The sequence below is a fragment of the Hyaena hyaena genome, unplaced genomic scaffold (genome assembly GCF_003009895.1).
Source record: "Hyaena hyaena isolate Hyena2069 unplaced genomic scaffold, ASM300989v1 scaffold_531, whole genome shotgun sequence".
NCBI lineage: Eukaryota > Metazoa > Chordata > Mammalia > Carnivora > Hyaenidae > Hyaena > Hyaena hyaena.
The window spans coordinates 1,083,615-1,102,550 of NW_024081164.1; the positions used below are offsets into that span (position 1 = coordinate 1,083,615).

Genomic DNA, 18,936 nt, shown 5'->3' on the forward strand with positions numbered 1-18,936 from the left:
CCCCCAGAGCTGCATCCTCGCAGCTGGCTACCCTCTTGCCCCTGCGCTTTGCACTCATTTCAAATCACTTCCCTAACAGGGACACCTCTTCGACTTCTGAAAATGGACTCCCTTCAGTTGAGCATGCAAGGCCCCCACAACTTGTTTGCTCCCAGGGGTCCCCATCTCCAAGCTCAGAGGCGGCTGATCTACTTTAAAACAGACATGCCACCCATCTGTAAAGCACCTGAGGTTGTGATGAGTTACCACCCAGACCGCTGCCCCAAATGACAACCAGCATTAAAGTCGGTGAAAAAACCCAAGGGAGAGAGAGAGAGATCTCAGGCTTCTGCAAGGGGCGGGGAGACGGGAGAATTTATTTTTAGTTAAAACCACTATTTTTTCAAGATATCAAGTTTCAGCAAACCTTTCAAGGGTGTCTATTTTCATTCTCCACCCCGTGGATTACTGGCTGCTTCCCTGGCCAGTCGGCTGTCTGCAGGACACCACGGTGCCCGAGCCCTTTGGCAAAGGAGCAGGCTGATTTACGGCTCCCGGGATTGCTACTTCTTGGGGTGCAAGCTCTGTTCTCTCTGCATGACTCTCTCCAGAAAGAACTCCCAATCTGGTCTAGTTCCTTTCCCTCTGATTCCCAAGCCAGCCTGCGCCCCCAAGGAACAGCCCTGCAGAAGCCTTCAAGGAACCGGAAGAAATGTAAACTGCAAGTTACTACTCATGTCAGAAGATCATGTGGGGGTCGCACGATCTGAGGGTCACCCTTTGAAACAACAGCTTCAAAAATACACAGCTCTCCGGGATAAACCAGGACAAACCAGCCCCTAGTGCTGCTGGCCAAAGCTTCAGGGCTGTACTGATGTGAATAAGTAAATCTATGAAAGCGAGAGAGGCTGGGTGCCCCACTCGGAACGTCTTCAGCCCTTCCAGCCCAGGCTCTACCTCTCTGCCTGCTTCGTGGCTGTGGTTCAGTCCACAGGAGCTTCGAGGAGATGGGAGGGAGAGAAGAACCGAGGAAGTCATACCTCCCGTGGGTCACAGTGGGCTGGGTCTGCCCCCTACCCCCCACCCCTGACATCTGGGATGTAAAACACAAGCCCTCAGGATCCCTACACCTACTCTTCAAATCGATTTGAGTAGCTGTTTCCTGCCAAGAACCCAAGTAAGACAGCTGCCAATCAGGCTTTCATTAAATATCCAGCGATTCATAATGCCCTTGAACCGATGGCCCTGACATGTTGCAAACACAGACATTTGAAAGATCCCACCCTGACACAAGCCAGAGACCACCTTAAGGATTCTTGTTTGAAGACGCAGGCCTGACATCCTCCGTCCCTAGTACAGGGATGACTTCTGGAGCCCAAGTTTAGGGAATGAAGGGTTCCTGGGAGGCCTGTCTCTCTGGGGTCTCCCAGCTGGTTGGTGGGTGCTCTCTCACCCACAGAAAGCAGGGGTTTGCACAGCCTTGCGTCTCGGGCCTAGAACTGGCCATTCCAGGGGAACCCCCCGGATAGGGAGGACTGGGAATTGTCACATCTTGCTGTCCGCTGGAGGGACAAAGTCTGGGACAGGCAAGGGCCCATGGTCCAGTTTTGCCACTGGCCTTGGTAACAGCTCAGACTCAACACTGGCAACAAAGTTCAGAAGAGGCTATGAAGCAAGATGAACTGTAACCGGCAGCTCTGGGCACGGCTGCTGTGCTACCACGTAACTACTGTACCTGTGCCCCATTCTGCTGTCTTTTGGTTCTTCTCCGAAGGTCTCAGGAGAGTTCTTTAAAGTGTCTGAGATGTGCGCCCAGAGGGGAGGCGGGGCCTGGATGTCCTGTGCCCTGTCCCGAGCCCAGCCGCAGCCCCACGCTGCACACTGCCCCAGCCCACTGGGCTGCTCCCCACCTCCCCGAGGCTCCCAAGGGTCACACGGCACTGAGGTTCTTGCCATCACCCGCTTCTAGATGAGGTGCACGAGCAGGGCAGAGCAGGCCGAGCCGAGTACCAAGCCCAAGCACACGTAAAAGGACATCACCACCCCCGTGGCCTCGGCCAGCTCCCTGGGCACGATCTTGGGCCCGTACATGAGAGCCAGGGTGCTGAGGTAGCCGTTGCTGAGCCCCAGCAGGGAGGTGAAGAGCACCGGGTAGAGGTCGGACCGGAAGGCCACCGTGTGCAGGCGGACGCGGGGCTGGTAGTTGCAGAGCACGAAGAGGGGGAGGAGGCAGGTCCGGAGGAGCACCAGCCCGGGCAGCACCTTACTTCTGGGCCCCGGCACCTGAATCCAGGCCGTGACCTGCCGGCCACACAAGTCAGCAAAGTTAAACAGGAGGAAGGTGGTGAGGGGGACGAAGAACTTGGTGGCCCACGGCGAGCCCGAGCCCTTGTCCAGGGACTCAATGTTGGTGGAGATGGCAGGGAAGATAAGGCTGGTGATGAAGAAGAGGTAGATGATACAGAAGCCCAGGCCGGCTGTCTTCTTCAGGATGGGGCGGAGGGGCGGGATGGAGGACTCGCTGGATCCGAGCGCCGTTGCGGGGACGCTGGGTGAGTTCTGGGGTGGCTGCTCTTCACCGGAAAACACATGGGCCGGCCAGACAGGCCTCAGGTAGAACCTGCAGGGGGACAGGGCTCGTGGTCAGAGGGCCCCCAAGAGCAGGGTCACCCGGGACTTCCAGGGGCAAGGCAGGGGGCCTACAGGCCTGGTGCGTAAGGCCTCAGCCCAGGAGGGCCAGCAGCCTCAGGATGCACTCTGATGACATATATATTTCAGGGTGGCCAGGGTGGGGGCTACACACTCCCTGTCTATCCTGGTGCTGCCCAAAAGGCTGGTGGCCACGTCACGAGCAGGGACAGAAGAAAGCACCCCTGATCACCACCTGGTGAGCCACTGTTTTTGTTTTGCTGTGGAGAAGTGGAGATAAAAGAGCATTTTAAAATATAAATTTTTAGGGGTGCCTGGGTGGCTCAGTCAGTTACACGTCTGACTTCGGCTTAGGTCACAATCTCATGGTTCGTGGGTTTGAGCCCCACATCAGGCTCTGTGCTAACAGCTTGGGGCCAGGAGCTGCTTTGGATTATGTGTCTCCCTCTCTCTCTGCCCCTCCCCTGCTCATGCTGTCTCTCATTCTCTCTCAAAATAAACATTAAAAAAAAAATTAAAAACAATTAATTTTTTTTAATTTCTAAAAATAACACACGCTTGATGCAATAAACCCAAATAACACAGAACTCCAGTTCCATTTCTTTTAAGCAAAAGTGGGATCCAACTATACACATTGCAAAACTTTCTGTAACAGGACAATTCCTAAATAAATTATGCAAGTCATGTATATAAATACACCCTATAACTGCCTGAATATGCACATATGATATGAATATGATACATAAATGCAGGCACATAATTGTGTCAAGAACAAGATCTTGTGGCTTGTCTTTAACATGGAGACACGTGACTTGATGCCTCTGTTGTGTAGCTCACAACACTTCATTGTGTAGACACACAATTTAACTGCTCCCCTACTGATGGACATTTAGGTTAGCTCCAATTTCTCTCTCTTGCTAACCCCAGTGCGATGAATGATCCTATACATACGTCATTGCATGTGCATGTTAGTATTTCAGTAGAGCAAATTTCTAGAAGAGGAACTTCTGGACCAAAAGGTTTGTACCTTTAACATTTTGATAGATATCAGTAAATTGCTCTCCAAATAGGTAGGAACAATCTATCTCTGCTCTGTCCCACTCACCCACCCTATTGATAGTAACCTGTCCCTTTAATCGCTATGTGATCATCTGTCTCTTTAAAAAAACTGACCATAATTTATAATCATTGGATGCGTTTACCGGTTTATCATCTGGCTCCTAGAAGACAGCTCCTTGGGGCAAGGACCATGTTTGCTGGTTTCCAGCTAAATTTCCAGGCCCAGAGTAACCCTTCAAAACACAATTGTAACTAATAAGCCTATAACGATGTCTTTCCCCTCATATCCTCAACACTGAATATTATCAATAGTTTCAATTTCTGCTCCTCTGACCAAAGTAGAGAGGGCTTGGGTCACCTGGCCTTGCTGTCTTGCTGTGCAACCTTGCCCGAGTCACTCAACCTCTCTGGGCCTCCCGTGTCTGAAAGCCGGGAGACATAGGCTGACTACATGATCACTCGTCAAATAGAAGGCTTGGTGTGGGGCTGGGAGAACAGTCGCCTGGTAACAGCTGGCTCTGATTTCAGCCCTACTGCTGTCTCCCCATGTGACCTTAGGCCAGGTACTCCCTCTCTGGGCTCAGTTTCCTCCTCCGTCCAATGGAGCCAAGAGCTTCGGAGCTTCCTGCCGGTCCACCCATGCTAAGTGCCTACAGATAACAAGTGAATTGGTGGGATGGTCCCTCCTCCAAGTCACATTTCCATGTGATGCTGAGCTGCGCAGCACTGCAGCCTTGAACTCTGTCTTGTTTCACAATCACTATTTAGGGAAAGGAGTTTTCTTACTTCCTCCTCTAGTCAGCAGCAGGTCCCAGCCTTCAGTCAGCTCTGGGGAAGCTCTGCGCCAAGTTCCTCTGATCCAAGCTCTTCCTCATTAAGTTCTTTCAGATCTGTCTCCTGCCCACTCCCCTGGCCAGCAATCTCCCACACTGTCCTGCGGCTCCGTTCCTCCCATGGACAGCACCCGTGGGCTCCCTTTTAACTACGATTTTGCCCAAGCAGCTCCAGGAGCACAGCCCTCTCCAAAGCTCCAATCTCACATGTGTTTCTGTAAACCTGGAAGTCTTGACCAAAGTTGTAGTCAGCAAAGAAAGAGAAGCTTCCATGGGGACGAGGTAGCCCTTGGGCGTTCCCTGTCTCACAGGCCCAGCCGGAAAGGACTTTGGCCCGCCCACGTGAGATTGGAAACGAGGGTGGCCAAAGGTCCCTGTTGGCCAAGACCGTCCTGGTTTGGGCACCAAAAGCCCCTCATCGTGGGAACCCTCTCCATCCCAGGCAAACAGGGGAGACTGGGCACCACACTGGGAACAGACCCAGGCGAAACCCCGAGAAACAGGATGTGGGGAAACAGCGGCTGGGAGGCACCTGCCTCCGTCCATTCTGTGACTCAAAAATCAATCAGTCAGCAGCCACAGGGTGTTGGGCAGTGGATGTGGTATTGGGGGCAGTGAGCTGGCCAGGCCTCAGGATCACAGGGACGTCGCCATGCAGCACAACTAGGCAACTTTTGATGACGGCCCTGAAGGTGCTGCAGAGGGGGTGGGCAGGCTCCGGGTCCAAAGTCACCCAGGACACACAGTGTGAGGGCACTGGGTCCCCATACATCCCCCTGGGGCCACTGAGCCCTGAAGTGATATCAGTCCTCTAACTGGAGAAAGCAACATGTGCCTCGGCAGGCTCTGGTGAAGGCAGGGGGCTCCAGGGGTTACTGAGGAGACTTTTTCTCAGGGGGACAGGAGGAAGGAGTGGTGACGAAAGACCCTTGCAGTCACAAGCTGGGGATGCAGCCTGACGTAGTGCAAAGGCACAGCTATGGGAATAAATCTGGGTTCAAACCCCAGCCTGGGATTCACCAGGTGAGCAACGTGGGCATATCTGTTAACTTGCCAAAGCCTCAGTTTACTCACTCTGTGAAATGGGGGAGGGCAGTAACAACTGCACACAGTTGTCACACATAATGAATGAAGAAAAGAAACACATGTGTTAACTGCTTAGCTCAGTGCCACCCCACAAAGTGGATGCCAGTTCCTACACTGTGGGGCCACCGGTGGCTCCCGGCCTTCTCTGCCTCAGTTTCTTTACCCAGAGAATGGGGAAAACAATTCCTGCCTCTCCCGCATCAAATAAGCTAATAGACATGAAAATGCCTTGAAAAGCATAAAATCTGAGAAAAAGTTAAAGGTCGTTTTTCAAAGAGCAGCAGGAAGAAAAAAGGGGAGGGTGCCTGAGGGGCTCAGTCGGTTGAGCATCTGACTCTTGATTTGGGCTCAGGTCATGATCCCAGGGTCATCGGTTTGAGACCCGCATCAGGCTCTGCACTGACTGTGGAGCCTGCTTGTGATTCTCTCTCCCTCTCCCTCTCTCTCTCTCTCTGTCTCTGTCTCTCTCTCCCCCTTTTCTTGTGTATATGCTTTCTCTCTCTCTCAAATAAATAAGTAAATAAAGTTGGGGTTTTAAAAAAGAAATGAAAAGAAAAAGGGAGAAAGAGAAAGCTGAGAAGGACTGAATAAGTCAAGAGGTCCCGCAGGGTGGAGAGAGGCCGGGGGAGAGAGTGGATCAAATGCAGGTTTGGAGTCAGGTTTATGCCCTGATTCTGACCAGCTGTTGGACTCAGGCAAGAAATTCAGCTTCTCGGACCCAGGTGCCTCATGTGAGAATGGGGACAGTCATGATAAACCATGGTACTGCGCCCTTCGAGGGACAGGTGCATGAGCCCCGGATGAGAGACAGCCCACCAGGCTGGGCCGAGCACAAGGCGGAGGCAGCGCGGGCGCTGGGCACGTGGAGCTGTTCTACGTCACTGTCACTGCCATCGCCTGGTGTCCCGTCCAGCCGGGCGGGGAGGCAGGCCGCACAAAGCCGCCCGCCTGCATCCACTGGCCAGGCCCATTCATGGAGCAACAACTATGAACCGGGGTGGCCCTGAACCAAACCCACAGGATTTCTGCCCACGGGGTGGGGGCGGGGAGGAGAGGGGCTCTCCCCACAGCGGGGAGGTGGCAGTAAGAGAAAAGGACCCCGCCACCCGCTTGGCTGGTGGAAGACCGTGGGCAGACCACGTAAAAGCAGAAGCCCAGCTGGGGGACGGCGCCAAGGGGCCAGGGCGGCCTCACCTGGCGTACTCCAGCCGCGGCAACAGCAGGTAGAGCCCCACGCAGAGCCCGAGGAAGACGTCCGCGGTCAGGAAGAAGGCCAGCGCGCTGTCTGTCACGTCGCTGGCCGCCGCCAGGTCCACAAGCAGGGCCACGGCACTGATGGTGCCCCCCATCGCTCCTCCTGCGGAGAGTGCGAGAAGGTCGGGGTGGGTGCGCCCTCCCGGTCCAGGTCCCGGGCCTGCCCCCTCTCTGCTCAGGCTTAATGGAACCAAGATAAAAGTCCCCCTGCCGAGAGAGTCGGCTGCTGCTCGCAGCGGCTGGGCAGCCTGAGCACTGACCCAAAGAGGGTGTGGGATGTCGGGTCCCTGGTCCAGGTTCCTGTAGCCTCAGGCAGCCAGTGCCCTCCAAAGTTTCACCTCTGACCTTCGACCCTCCATTGCTCTTTACTGCCCATCTGTCGGGGTCAGAAGTTTTAGTTTCACAGAGGTGGGTGGGCATCTCACAGAGCTTCCCTCCTGTGCCCTCGGCCCAAACCACCCACCAAATGGGGAAGGGGGTTCAGGGACCGTCCTAGCACACTGCTGCTGAGTGGCACCATCCCATCCAGGGAGACCTCGTGGTCCCAGATCTCCCGTGCCACCCCCTCCGACCCCCGTGAGCTCATGGAACTGACCTCGTACCCCATGGCAGCTGTGCGCCCATGTGCACACATGCTCACACTTCCGCACATAGACTCTCACATGCAAACACATTCCTATACTATCACACTTTTACATGCACACACTCACGTTCACTCATGTGCATGCAGCCGCCCGACCAGCTGGAATGTTCTCTCCTGCCAAGGGCTTTGACCTGTGACCCGTGTGACTATGTGCCACCACCATTCACTGCTACCAAGAGGCAGCACATCTTAGTGGCCCCATGGGTCCCAGAGCTAAATGGATGCACATCTGACCCTTGACCCTGCTGCTTGGGGGCTCGCTGTGACTTGGGGGCTCACGTGACTCCTTGGGGCCACAGTTTGCTCATCTGTAAAATGGGAATAACCACACCTGCCTTGCAGAGCTGCTTTGAGGACTCAGTGAGATGCTGTTTGGAAAGGGCCCGACACCGAGTAAGCTTTCAACAAGTGCCAGCCCCCTTCCTTGCCACAGCCATGCAGTCACTTCTGGGAGGCAGGGGAGGTGCCTCACTTTTTGGTGCAACCTCACAACCATGGGGAGTCAACCTGTCTGGTCAAGGGTCAGAGGTTATACATGTTGTGCGTTGTCTGCATGTCATCTGCCCCTCTCTGCCTCTGTTGACTTGCCTAGAAAAAGGGGCTAAAGCTCGTCTGGTGGCTATGGCACACTGCCTGGCTGAACGAATGAGACTGCCCATAAAAGAGGATCGGGATATGGACCCTCAAGGAGGCAGGAAGGTGCTGACTGCATAAAGCAAGCAGCAAGCTGGTCGCTATGGGCGTGGGCAGCGCCGTCACTGCCACAGACTCTGCCCAGGGGGCACTTTTCTGCCCACCGCTGCACAGAGCAGGCGTTGAGAGGGACAGTTTAGGGCCTCGCCCACACTCTGCCCGATACCTCTGTGGCTCCGCAGGGAACAGCCCATTGCCCTGATGGACGAGCCTTTCTCCCTAACCTCAGCGTGAGCTTTACTAGCCTGGGCAGGCCAGACGCTGGGATTTGAAAGGGTGGCCAAGAAATGGAAGTTAACACAGTGAAGGGTACAGACTCCGGAACCAGAACATCTGAGTCCAACACTGGTTCTACCACTTCCGGCCGCGTGGCCTGCAGTAAGTCATGGAATCTGTCTTTGCCTCCATTTCCTCATCTGTAAAACGGGGATGCTAGGCATACCCACCTCAAAGGGCTGTCACAAAGATAAAAAAGGGTTATTACGCACTAAGCATTTGAAACGGTGCCTGGCCCAGACACGTGCCGTGTAAATCCTCTCAGATTCCCAAGGAAGCGTTTGGCTATTTCTGTCCTTCCTACATCAAAGCAGCAACGACAGGGTAAACCCCTTACCAAGAGGGTGCCAACTTCGGAGAAGCTGTAATCCCCACCTGGGTGTTTTGTACGAACCGGAGCTAAACTTTAGTGAGACACTTGCCGGCTGCCCCGAGGAAGAGATCTTAACATCACTGCCTATTGATTTCCCTCTCTCCCCAACTTGTAGGGAATTTACAATATTATCATCAACAACAAACCAGGCCTCCGGGAGCTCATCTTTCATGACTCCCTACTTTTATCTCATCAGTTATGGAAATACATGCAAATGAGGGGCTTAAAAAAAATACCAGTACAAAACAAATGAATTCTTCCTCAGATGCCAATACACACACAGAATTCACAGATGGGCTCCTCTGGACGAAAAATGACGGGGGCGGGTGGGGTGGTGGTGGGGTCTCTGGGAGACGGGCCACCCCCGATTTCCCAGGGCCAGGGGCACCCGATGGGGCCCCCGCAGAGCGAGGATACCGGATTAGGGCCCAAGGTAATTGATATTGAAGGCTGTATACCAGAATTCTCCACTTCTTCAAAAATGGACTTTCTGAAAAATTCATAGGAGAGTCCCCTTTTCTAGAAGATTCACAGGTGGCCAGATGTACCTGAAAGGCCCCTTGCAGGATGGCGGGAGAAGAAGGGACAAGGCCTCCTCTGGGAGACTCTGGTGACAGAAGAGATTAAATCCAATGCTCAGGGCCATTGCGCTCAGGCTAGGCATGTCCTTCTTGAAGCACTGCTAGGGGCATCTTGATTATATTCAAGAGACTTAACAATAGGGATGCCTGGGTGGCATCCGACTTTGGCTCAGGTCATGATCTCATGGTTCGTGAGTTCAAGCCCTGTGTAGGGCTCGGTGCTGACAGCCTGGAGCCTGGATCCTGCTTCGGATTCTGTGTCTCCCTCTCTCTCTGCCCCTCCCTTGCTTGTGCACTCTCTTTCTTTTTCTCAAAAATAAATATTAAAAAAAAAAAAAAAAAAGAAGGAAACTTAGCAATAGGTCCCCTTTAGTTTACCTTAGGCCCAGGGCTTTCCCAGGATAGAGAATCTTGTGTCAAAAATGGCAAACAGACTTGGGCTCACATCTGATCTGATGTGATCAGAACTCTGATCTGGTGCAGGAACACCTCTAGTGGGTGAGTTGAGAAGGGCTCAGAGGCTCAGGAGAAAAGATGCAGATCTATTATTGATGTCTGGCACTGGCGTGGGCATGGAGAAGGGACACACACTTGCCCAGGTATTTGTCATCTCTGCCACATACAGCCTGGCATTATTAACTAACGGATACAGAGCAGACTCTGTGAAATTCTCCTCGGCTGGGCAAATGTTTACAGCATTCCTTCACACAACAGGGACGTGGCCAGATGCTGCACAGAGCCGCTGAGACTTCGTTAAGGGCCGGTGGCCTTCTGCAAAAGCACAGATTCTTACTGACCCACCTCCTTTTTATCTTGTTGGGACATCTGAGCGAGGGAGCAGAGCGGCTGAGGCCTGGGCGACAGGCTTAGGATCAGCATCAAAGTTCAGCCAAAGGCTTGGCCCAAGTCACACATCTGCGTCCCCAAAGGATGCCAAAGTTCAAGGTAATGGAGGTGTTTATTTGCCAGGCAGGCTATCAGCTCCTGAGAGGCTGGCTCTTGTGCATCTTTGAATCCCTGGCACATAGGTCTTCTATAAAATGAGAAAGGAAGAAAAGGCGGAGAAGCGAAGAGGAAGGAAGAGGAAAGAGGGAGGAAACAGAAGGCACAGGGATGAGGAGGAAGGGAAGAGAGGGGTGCGGTCTCAGGAGATGTGCTCGGTAGGCACACGTTTTTGTCAAAATTGGCTGCAACTGGCTTCCCTCCCACCTGCTCTCCTTATAGGATGATTTTCATGTTCTCCTGCTAACACATGTGGGTCTGCGTCCCCTCTCCTCAAATCCAGGTGGGCTCGTGGCTAGGGTAGATGTGGCCCTAAATGGCCTTGGGGAAGGCCACACAGCCTTCCTGAGGTCCTGACAGAAAGGAGGCCCGACCCCAGCCCCAGGCCTGGCTGAGTTCCTCGGGAGTGGGTCCTTGAGCCCTGTGGATGTCGACCGATGCCGTGTGGATCAGAGGAGGGCAGTCCCTGCTGACTCCTGCCCAGATCACAGATTGGGGGCCAGAGAAATGACCGTTAGTGTTTGAAGCCACTAAGTTTTGGGGTGCTTTCTTACCCAATAATAGACAGTGGAAACATAGCTAACACTCGTTTTCTTTTCTGGAAGGGCCACTGCATGCTCCCCTGTGGCTCTTCTGCAAGATCCCCGGGGGACCCACCAGCTTGGCTGCCCGGAGCCCCGCTCTCACCTGATATCAGTGCCTGGGAATTCCTCATGGGGAAGGAGCCAGTCATGCCGAAGACACTGCTATTGAATATGGTGGAGGTGCCGCTAAGGAGGGCCATGCAGACAATGGTGACGGCAAAGAAGCCAAAGGTCCACGAGGAGGTGTCCACCTTCACTAGCACGGTCATCACCAAGAAGACAGCCAGCATGACAGCCAGTGAGGCCAGCACACGGACGCGGATTGGAACCCTGGAGTGGGGATGCCAGAAGTGGTTAGGTGGTTAGGGGTTCGGGGCCTCCCCGGCCAGGCCAGGGCTAGTGAAGGTTCTTAAGGGAAGCAGGTTAGCTCAGTGGCTGGGATGGCCCACTCTGCAGCCTGGAGGCCTGGGCCTGAGTCCTGCCTTCCTGGCTTGCTAGCTGTGTGGCCATGGGCCAGTGACTCAACTGCTTTGGTTTGGCTTCTGCATCTGCATACCAGGGAGGAGAATGGATCCACCTGGAGGGGTGATTATGTGGCTCTCCAGAGGGGAGGGTGCAGAGGGCAAGGGGTCGTATCAGCTCAGGGGAAATGCTCAGTGGATATTGCTTCTTTTCATCTTGTTGTGAGGTTCAAAGATAGGACTTGGGGGCTCTCGAGGAGAGCCCCTGCTCCCCCACCATAGGGCTGAGCTCCCACTGGCTTTGTCTAATGTTTCCATGAAGCACCCACCCTCGGGCTTCCTTCTCCCAAAGCTGAGCAGCGAGGGGAGGAGGGAGAAGGGCAGAACATCATCATCATCCTACAGCAATCACCAAGATAGTGCTTAATTTGTGCCAAGTACTCTTCAACATGTTTTCTACATGCTGTCTTGCACGCCAGACCAGACAGGCCCTCTGTCCCATCCTGCACCACCAGGGCAGGAAACTGAGGTCAGAGATGATGAAGAACTTGCTCAAGGTCATGGGGCTGTGACCCCAGGGAGTCTGGCTCTAGTCTGTGTTCAGAATGACACTCCACCACATCCCTGGAAGGAAGGAAATGCGGGTGGTCCAGAACCGAAGGATTCTCCTGGGACGGTCTCAGTGGTCATGGGCAGCAGCGGACCCCAGGCTAGTGCGGCCCAGGGCGGGACCCCAACCCCACACCTGTGATGTAAACCATACACTCCTCCTAGCTCCCAACTGCCCAGGCACTGCCCTGAAGGGAGAGCAGAGAAGACTGGCTCTCTGAGAAACTGCACATTTTTATTCCACGGAGAGTATCATCTAAAGGGGCTGCATTTTTATTCCAGGGAGAGTATCCTCTAAAGGGGCTGTTTAAATCATCAGATTAGACTAAGCTTTAAGCCGGATTGGATGTTTGGTTAATTTTCCTTCTTAACCAGTGGGTGGGGGCTGGGAGAAAAGCCAGATTTGTTATACACAGGGTTTTTTTTTTTTTTTTAATAAAAAAGAAAGACCTGAAAGGGAAAAAAAAAAAAATATATATATATATATGTATATAAATAGGTGTGAAATGATGAGCATGAGAAGCAAGGATTTTTCAAGTGCTTTTGTGGCCCAAGGCTAACCTGAGTTTTTTCTGATCCTCGCTAGAGGGAGACCAGGTGCCGCCTCTGCTTTGTAAGGGGCAGAGGGGAGCCCCAGGAAATGCACAGGCAGTTCAAGGTCGCGGCGTGAGCCTGTGGGGAGCGAGGATGAGAACCCAGGTGTGCGGAGCCTCAGCCAGGGGCCGCCTGCTAACACACATTCTCCCTGGTGTGTTCATTCCACAGATGTGTGTCGAGGCAACCACTGTGTGTCAAGCCCTGTGCTGTGTGACCTGGACACAGGACAGACAAGGGACAGGCATTTTGTTTCAGTGTGCGCTGCTCCATCGGGAGGGCCCCAGGGCATCCTGGGCACGTCCAAGGGGCACAAAACCCACCCTGGGTGCCACACAGTGTTTTGGGGGTGCCTAAGCTGGAGTATAAGGCGTGTCAGGATGTGTGTGCACAGGTCTTGGGGAGAGAGCGAGCATGGCACATTCAGGGAACTGAAATGGCCTCTGGCCGCAGGTGAGATTGGGAGCAGACGCTGGAGGGAAGCGGAGCCCTCTCCTGGAAGGCCCTGTCCACCTAGTAAGTGCCAAGACTTGATCCCCGGAGTAGGGTACAGAGTTGGAGTGCAGGCTTAGCTTGCCAGCATCCCTTATCCAAAGAACTCTCTTCCTTCCGCCAAGTTGTTCTGGAGAGGTGGCCCGCCATATTGTCCACACTGACCCAGCCACAAATGATGGACACATGATGACTGGGTCTGGGGTGACTGGAGTGTCCCATGCCACCGGCCGCTGTGCTGGGTTAGGGATTAGCACGTGAGCCAGGCAGGGCCAGTCAGTCCTTCCCAGGACTGAGAGGTGGAGAGAAGTGCAGTCTCTGCCATGACCGTGCTGGGGGTGGCTGGCAACCACCTGGCCGGCTACGTGGAGAAAGACCACATTTGGGATGAAGCCAGGCAGACACACACAGAGCCCAGGGACGGTGCAAGAGGAGAGCCCGGGGGACGCATGTGATCTCCTAGACCCGACAATGTGCGGAGGTAGACGTGACTTTAATTTTCCAGGTAAAGAATGAGAAAACCCTTTTCGTGTCACTATTCTTTATTACCAAAGTACCAACGAGCACCAAGAGGCACCTCAGGGTTTCTAGCTGAGAAGCAGCACGGTCAGAAACTCCACCTGTGTGGCCCCCTCTACCAGGAAGCAGGCTGCAAGTGACAGGTAATTAACACCCCCCAAGAGCAGCTTTCAACCAATGATGGGGAAGTGGGAGGGTAAGTACCCCAGCTCCCTCACCCTCAGAGGTGTCAAGCTGCGTCACTCTCTGGGAGCTGGTTTGATAGAATACCACCAGGCACCCTTTGTTAGTGGCCTTCCCCTCTCCCCACCCCTTCTCCATTCTCCTACCTTCACTTCCCAAGTAAACTCCTCTCACTTAAATCCCTGTTCCAGGGGCTGCTTTTGGGGAGCCCGACACCAAGTGCATCTTCCCGGGGTCTACAGGGGCCTAACCCTGGGCGGGAGCTGGCAGGCAGCCAGTAGGGCACTTGGGCCCTGGGGGCCCAGGGTATCGAGGGTAAGTGCACACCAGGTGCCCCGGAGGCTGGTGGTCAGGCCTTATCTCAGATGCTCAGGGTAGTTCTACACACTCGGCCTTGTCACAGTGCCCTCCACCCTCTCCCAGCAGCTGGAGCTGCCCCAACATCCCAAAGATAAGAGCTAGCCAGGGCACACGGCCTGGGTCAAGATAATATTCCAGTTTACAGTTATAGATATTAAGGAAATCAAGTGGAGAGAGAGGCTGGGGGCCAATGCCAAAAAGCGTTAACAGATCTTTGGGGCCAGAAGGCCCAGGGCAGCCTGGGAGACATGAGGAGACAGTGATCTGTCTTGTTCTCCCGCCCGCTCAGGGCGGGCACAGGGCCCGGGAGGCACTGGTGAGGCTCCATTGGACACACAGACAGGCAAGGGCTCCTGGCAGTGCAGGGAGGCTCTCACGCTGGGCCTGACGCCCGGTGGCTCTCTGCTTCTTGACCCACTCTGCCTCTAACCGTCTCCTCCTGGACCCGGAGAAGATGAAGTCTACCCCGGGAATACTGATAACATCACAGGGGCTTCTGGGGCCTGTCACAACCAAGTAATTAGTTGTCCCAACAGGAAGGTGGCTTTGGAGAGAGCTGGGGGACTTCTCCCCCAGCACCCCCAGGGTGGGCAGCCAAGGGAAGAGTGGGCGACAAGGAGGTAAATGCCAAATTCAGGACAAGAGCAATGCAGTCCCCTGCTCTGCTCTGTGGCCCCTGTAGGCCCCTGACCTGCACAGGCTTCCTCCTGGCCTGCAAATTACCTGCCACATGGACCCTTTCTCCTCCTGAGCCTCACCCCTGGGCCCCGGGACCTCAGGGATCTTATCTGGGGCTATTTTCAATGCCCATCCAGCTCTACGAAACATGCGGCAGGAAGCCCACCTCACACGCACTAACGGGGGCATGCTAGCTTCAGCCTGCTTCTTCCACCTCGGCCGGGAGCGTGGCCCAGGGGACGGCGATGCCGTGGGGACTGTAGGGAAAGTCTGGGCAAACGTCGCCCTCCAGTCAATGGTCCTGCTCTGGGACAGGGGCTGGCCCGGGTGACCGCTTCAGCCCCGGAACCCTGGTGCAGCCACGTTAATATGAGATTCTTTGAGAGGGCTGACAGCTCCCCACCTCCCTGCTCACAGGGGTTTGGGACCCCAGGGGACTGATTTCTTCATAAGTCTCTCAAATGTAAATCCTCCTCATAAGTATTTATGATGCCGCAGATTTAACATAATAAAACACTTGGAGATTATGGATGAGCCAGTCAGAGAAAGCGAGGGTTCTCCAGGAGGGGAAAAAAGGAGACATTTCAATCTCGCACATTAAATAAAAAAGAGCTTAGCCCCAAACCATCTTCCCACAACCCAGAAACAGACGGAGGCCTGTGAGCATTCCCCACATTGCCCTTGACCCTGTCCTGGAGGCAGGAGAAAGGCAAGGGCAGGTCCTAGGGTGGGCTGGACCTTCTGGAGGGGTGCCCTGTAATGCCAAGCATCCTGAGTCAGCTCCCTGCCTGACTTCGGGAGGGTGGCCACCTGGGCTGTCCACCGTCCCCACTACAGACCTAGACCTTCTTCACCACCTCCTTCCTTCCAGCTGCCGGATGCCAGGGCGGAGACCCTCACCAGAAGGGTCTTCGGTGCAGCTCTGGCTGTAGGGAGGGGGAGCAAACTAAGAGGCAGGTGGTCCAGGGGGTGCAGGTGTGGGGTGAGAAGGGTCCCAGTCCCCATCTGGCTTCACCCTGCTAATGTCCGTGTGACCTCTGTGAGCCTGTTTCCCATCTTAAAACAAGATAAAAAGTTTCCTGCTCTCAGGCTGTTGCAAGGATTAAAGGAGGTATTGCTAAGGATGCCCGGTGGCTCAGTGAGTTACGCACTGGACTTCCGCTCAGGTCATGATCTCATGGTTCATGAGTTTGAGCCCTGCGTTGGGCTTGCTGCTGTCAGTGCAGAGCCTGCTTCAGATCTTCTGTTCCCTGCTCTCTCTCTCTCTCTGCCCCTCCCCCCTTGCACTCTCTCTCTCAATAAATATAAATAAATAAATAAATAAATAAATAAATAAATAAATATTTAAAAAGGAGATAATGCTGTAAGTGGCATGATTGCTTCGAAGTTCTAACTCCTGGGGCGTCTGGGCGGCTCAGTCAGTTAAGCATCTGACTTTGGCTCAGGTCATGATCTCACAGTTTGTGGGTTTGAGCCCCGCTTCAGGCTCTGTGCTGACAGCTCAGAGCCTGGAGCCTGCTTCGGATTCTGTGTCTCCCTCTCTCTCTGCCCCTCCCCTGATCATCCTCTGTCTCTCAAAATTGAATATACATTTAAAAAAAAAAAGGGCTAACTCCTCTTATTAGAGATTATTCTTCTAGATCCCTGTTACTGCTGACCCCTGTCACCACTGCTGACCCCTGTCCCAGGCTGGCTACTGGACTGCTAGACCTCATGACCACAGAGGAGGCACTGCCAGGGTCGATGCCAGCTTGTGCCATCCCTTACTGGTCCTGTGGTCTCGGGTATGTCTTCCGACTTCTGCCTGAGAAGTGGCTAATGTCATGGCCTCCCTCCCAGGTTGCTGGGTGTCACCAGGTGTCACCCCCTTTTTACAGTTCGGACGGTGACTCCAGATCTATCACTTGTACAAGCCTGGGCTATCCCTGCTGGACAAGCCCACATCAGTAGGGCCAGCCAGGCGAGTGGACAGAGAGGGTCATGAGAGTCCTGGAAAGGAGGAAGTCATGAGGGACCAAGGGGTTCTCCGCCACGGCTGTAACCCCCTCTTTGTCATCCTCCTCTCTGAGTCCCCTTCCTTTCTTCCTGCTTTCCCTCCTGTGAGTCTCTGCCAAGGGCACAGCTCTTCCCTCCAGGGGCTGGCAACAGGGGACACCCGGCCCTGCTCTGAGCTCCATTCCTCTGCCTCCTCCTGGAGTGGGGTTCCTCTGGAGGCTGCACCCCACCTTTGAGGACAGTGAGGGTAGCCCTGTGAGCCAGGGGGAGGCACAGGGAGGCAGGTTAAGGATCAGCTGGTTTATGGTTGGGGTTGCAAAGCCCTCAGGCTTCTCGCTTTGACAGCCTGCACCTTGGTTTTAAAATGGGTGCAAATCCTTGACCTTCCTTCTATTGACAGGTGGGTCTATGTCCCCTTGAAGCCAAGTGGGCTCAGTGAGCGCCTCGACTGGCCGAGGAAGGCATCTGTGACACCATGTGGCTGCAGAGACGAGGCGGCAGAAACCGTGTAACCTCTGCCTCGCTCTCTTAGAGCACTTGCTCTTTAGCCACAACACAAAAAGTCCAACTATCTGAAGCCAACTTGCAAGAGACCACGGGGAAGGGAGGGGAGGGGAGGGGAGGGAAGGGGAGACAGGTGCCTGAGAAGGCCCAGCAGCTCTGGCCCAGCTGCCTGCAACCACATGAGACACACAAAGCCAGAGCTGCCAACCGAGCCTGGTGGCCACCGGATCTGGAACGATACCAATCACTGTTACTGTCGTAACCACTATGCTTCGGGGTCATTTTAGTGCAATGATGGGTAACTCGAATAGCCCCACAGCGTATGTTTGGAAAGACCGGTCTGTTCAGGCTTAGCACACGTGAGGTACAGATGCTGCTTCTCTTCTCCTATGCTCAGAGCAGACATCACCAATCAATCACAGCACACGCCCTGCAGCCAGACATGCCTCAGGGTCCTGTTCAACCAGAGAGCCAGGCGGTCACAACAAATGTAGCTGAGTTGTGTAAACCTGACTTGCCATCAGTGATCTCAGGTTTCAGGGGGCTGCGCCCAGAGAAGCCCAGGTTTCTGGTGGCAGCTTGGGGGCTAGAGAGGCAGCGCTGCTCGGGCTGTCGCTCTCCTGAACCTAAATGAGAGTGGATGGCAACAGTCCCCCAGTGGGGTCTCAGGGCCACACTAACTCGCCTCCTAAGTCATTCCTTCCTCCAAGCGCAGCCATGGGGGCTCTCCCAGCCCCCACTCTAACAAAGTGTCAGACGTTCCCCACTGACCCTCTGTGAGTGGTCGACACATGAGCTGGTGACCCATTCCCACAGAGTGAGAGCCAGGATTGTGGGGTGCCAGCCTCTTCCCTCCTCAGTGCTCTCAGAAATGCTTAGAAGACCAGCTTCCCTTGCTCCCCGGGCCCACCCACCGATCTACATGCTGTCCTTTGGTTGCCAAGTCTGCAGCCCAGGTAGCTGTTGACAGGCTCCCATGAGACGGAAAGGAGGAAGACCCATGGCCCCATATGCCTCCTGCTGGCTGCCGACACAATGTCAGAGCGTGTGGTTGGGAAGTGAAAGTCCGGCCCCCAACGGTGCTTCGCGTCGCCAGGTCACTGACCTGACTTCCCCATCTTGGGAAATCTGGGCTGCCTGCCTTCTACTTAGGTGGCTGTCCTTGAAGCTGGCAGAGAAGCAGCCGCTGCGAACGAAAGGCAAGTGGAGACACACGGAGGTGAAGGTCAGGGGCTGGGAGAGAAAGGAAGGGGGCCTACCTGTTGACGAGCAGGAAGTTCGCCATGAGGCACAGCACAGAGGAAACGGTGGAAGCAACGGTCAGGTAGCTCTCAAAGTAGTTCTGCAAGTACAGAAGTGAGGAGGCTGCTGATGTCACCTGGGATGGACGGGAGTGCCCCACTTGAGGGCAGAGATGGGGCCCTCCTGGGGGCTTCTCCCCACTGTCTTCAGATGCCTCTGAGTGATGGATAAGTTTAGCCCAAGACGGCATGGTCCCGCCTCATTATGACCTAAGACCACTTACTTGG

General features: G+C 54.5%; 1 protein-coding gene across 1 annotated transcript in view; it reads right to left on the reverse strand.

Annotated features, from left to right (window-relative positions):
- Positions 1 to 331: 331 nt before the first annotated feature.
- The window catches only part of SLC29A3 (solute carrier family 29 member 3), a 41,634-nt gene continuing 23,029 nt past the window's right edge, over positions 332 to 18,936 (reverse strand). Inside the window, exons 3-6 of the mRNA XM_039255568.1 lie at positions 18,667 to 18,749; positions 11,116 to 11,342; positions 6,801 to 6,963; positions 332 to 2,599 (exon numbers count right to left, since the gene is read on the reverse strand). Coding sequence (XP_039111499.1) covers positions 1,945 to 2,599; positions 6,801 to 6,963; positions 11,116 to 11,342; positions 18,667 to 18,749 — 1,128 coding nt within the window. The 3' untranslated portion in view covers positions 332 to 1,944. The remainder of the gene's footprint in view (positions 2,600 to 6,800; positions 6,964 to 11,115; positions 11,343 to 18,666; positions 18,750 to 18,936) is intronic.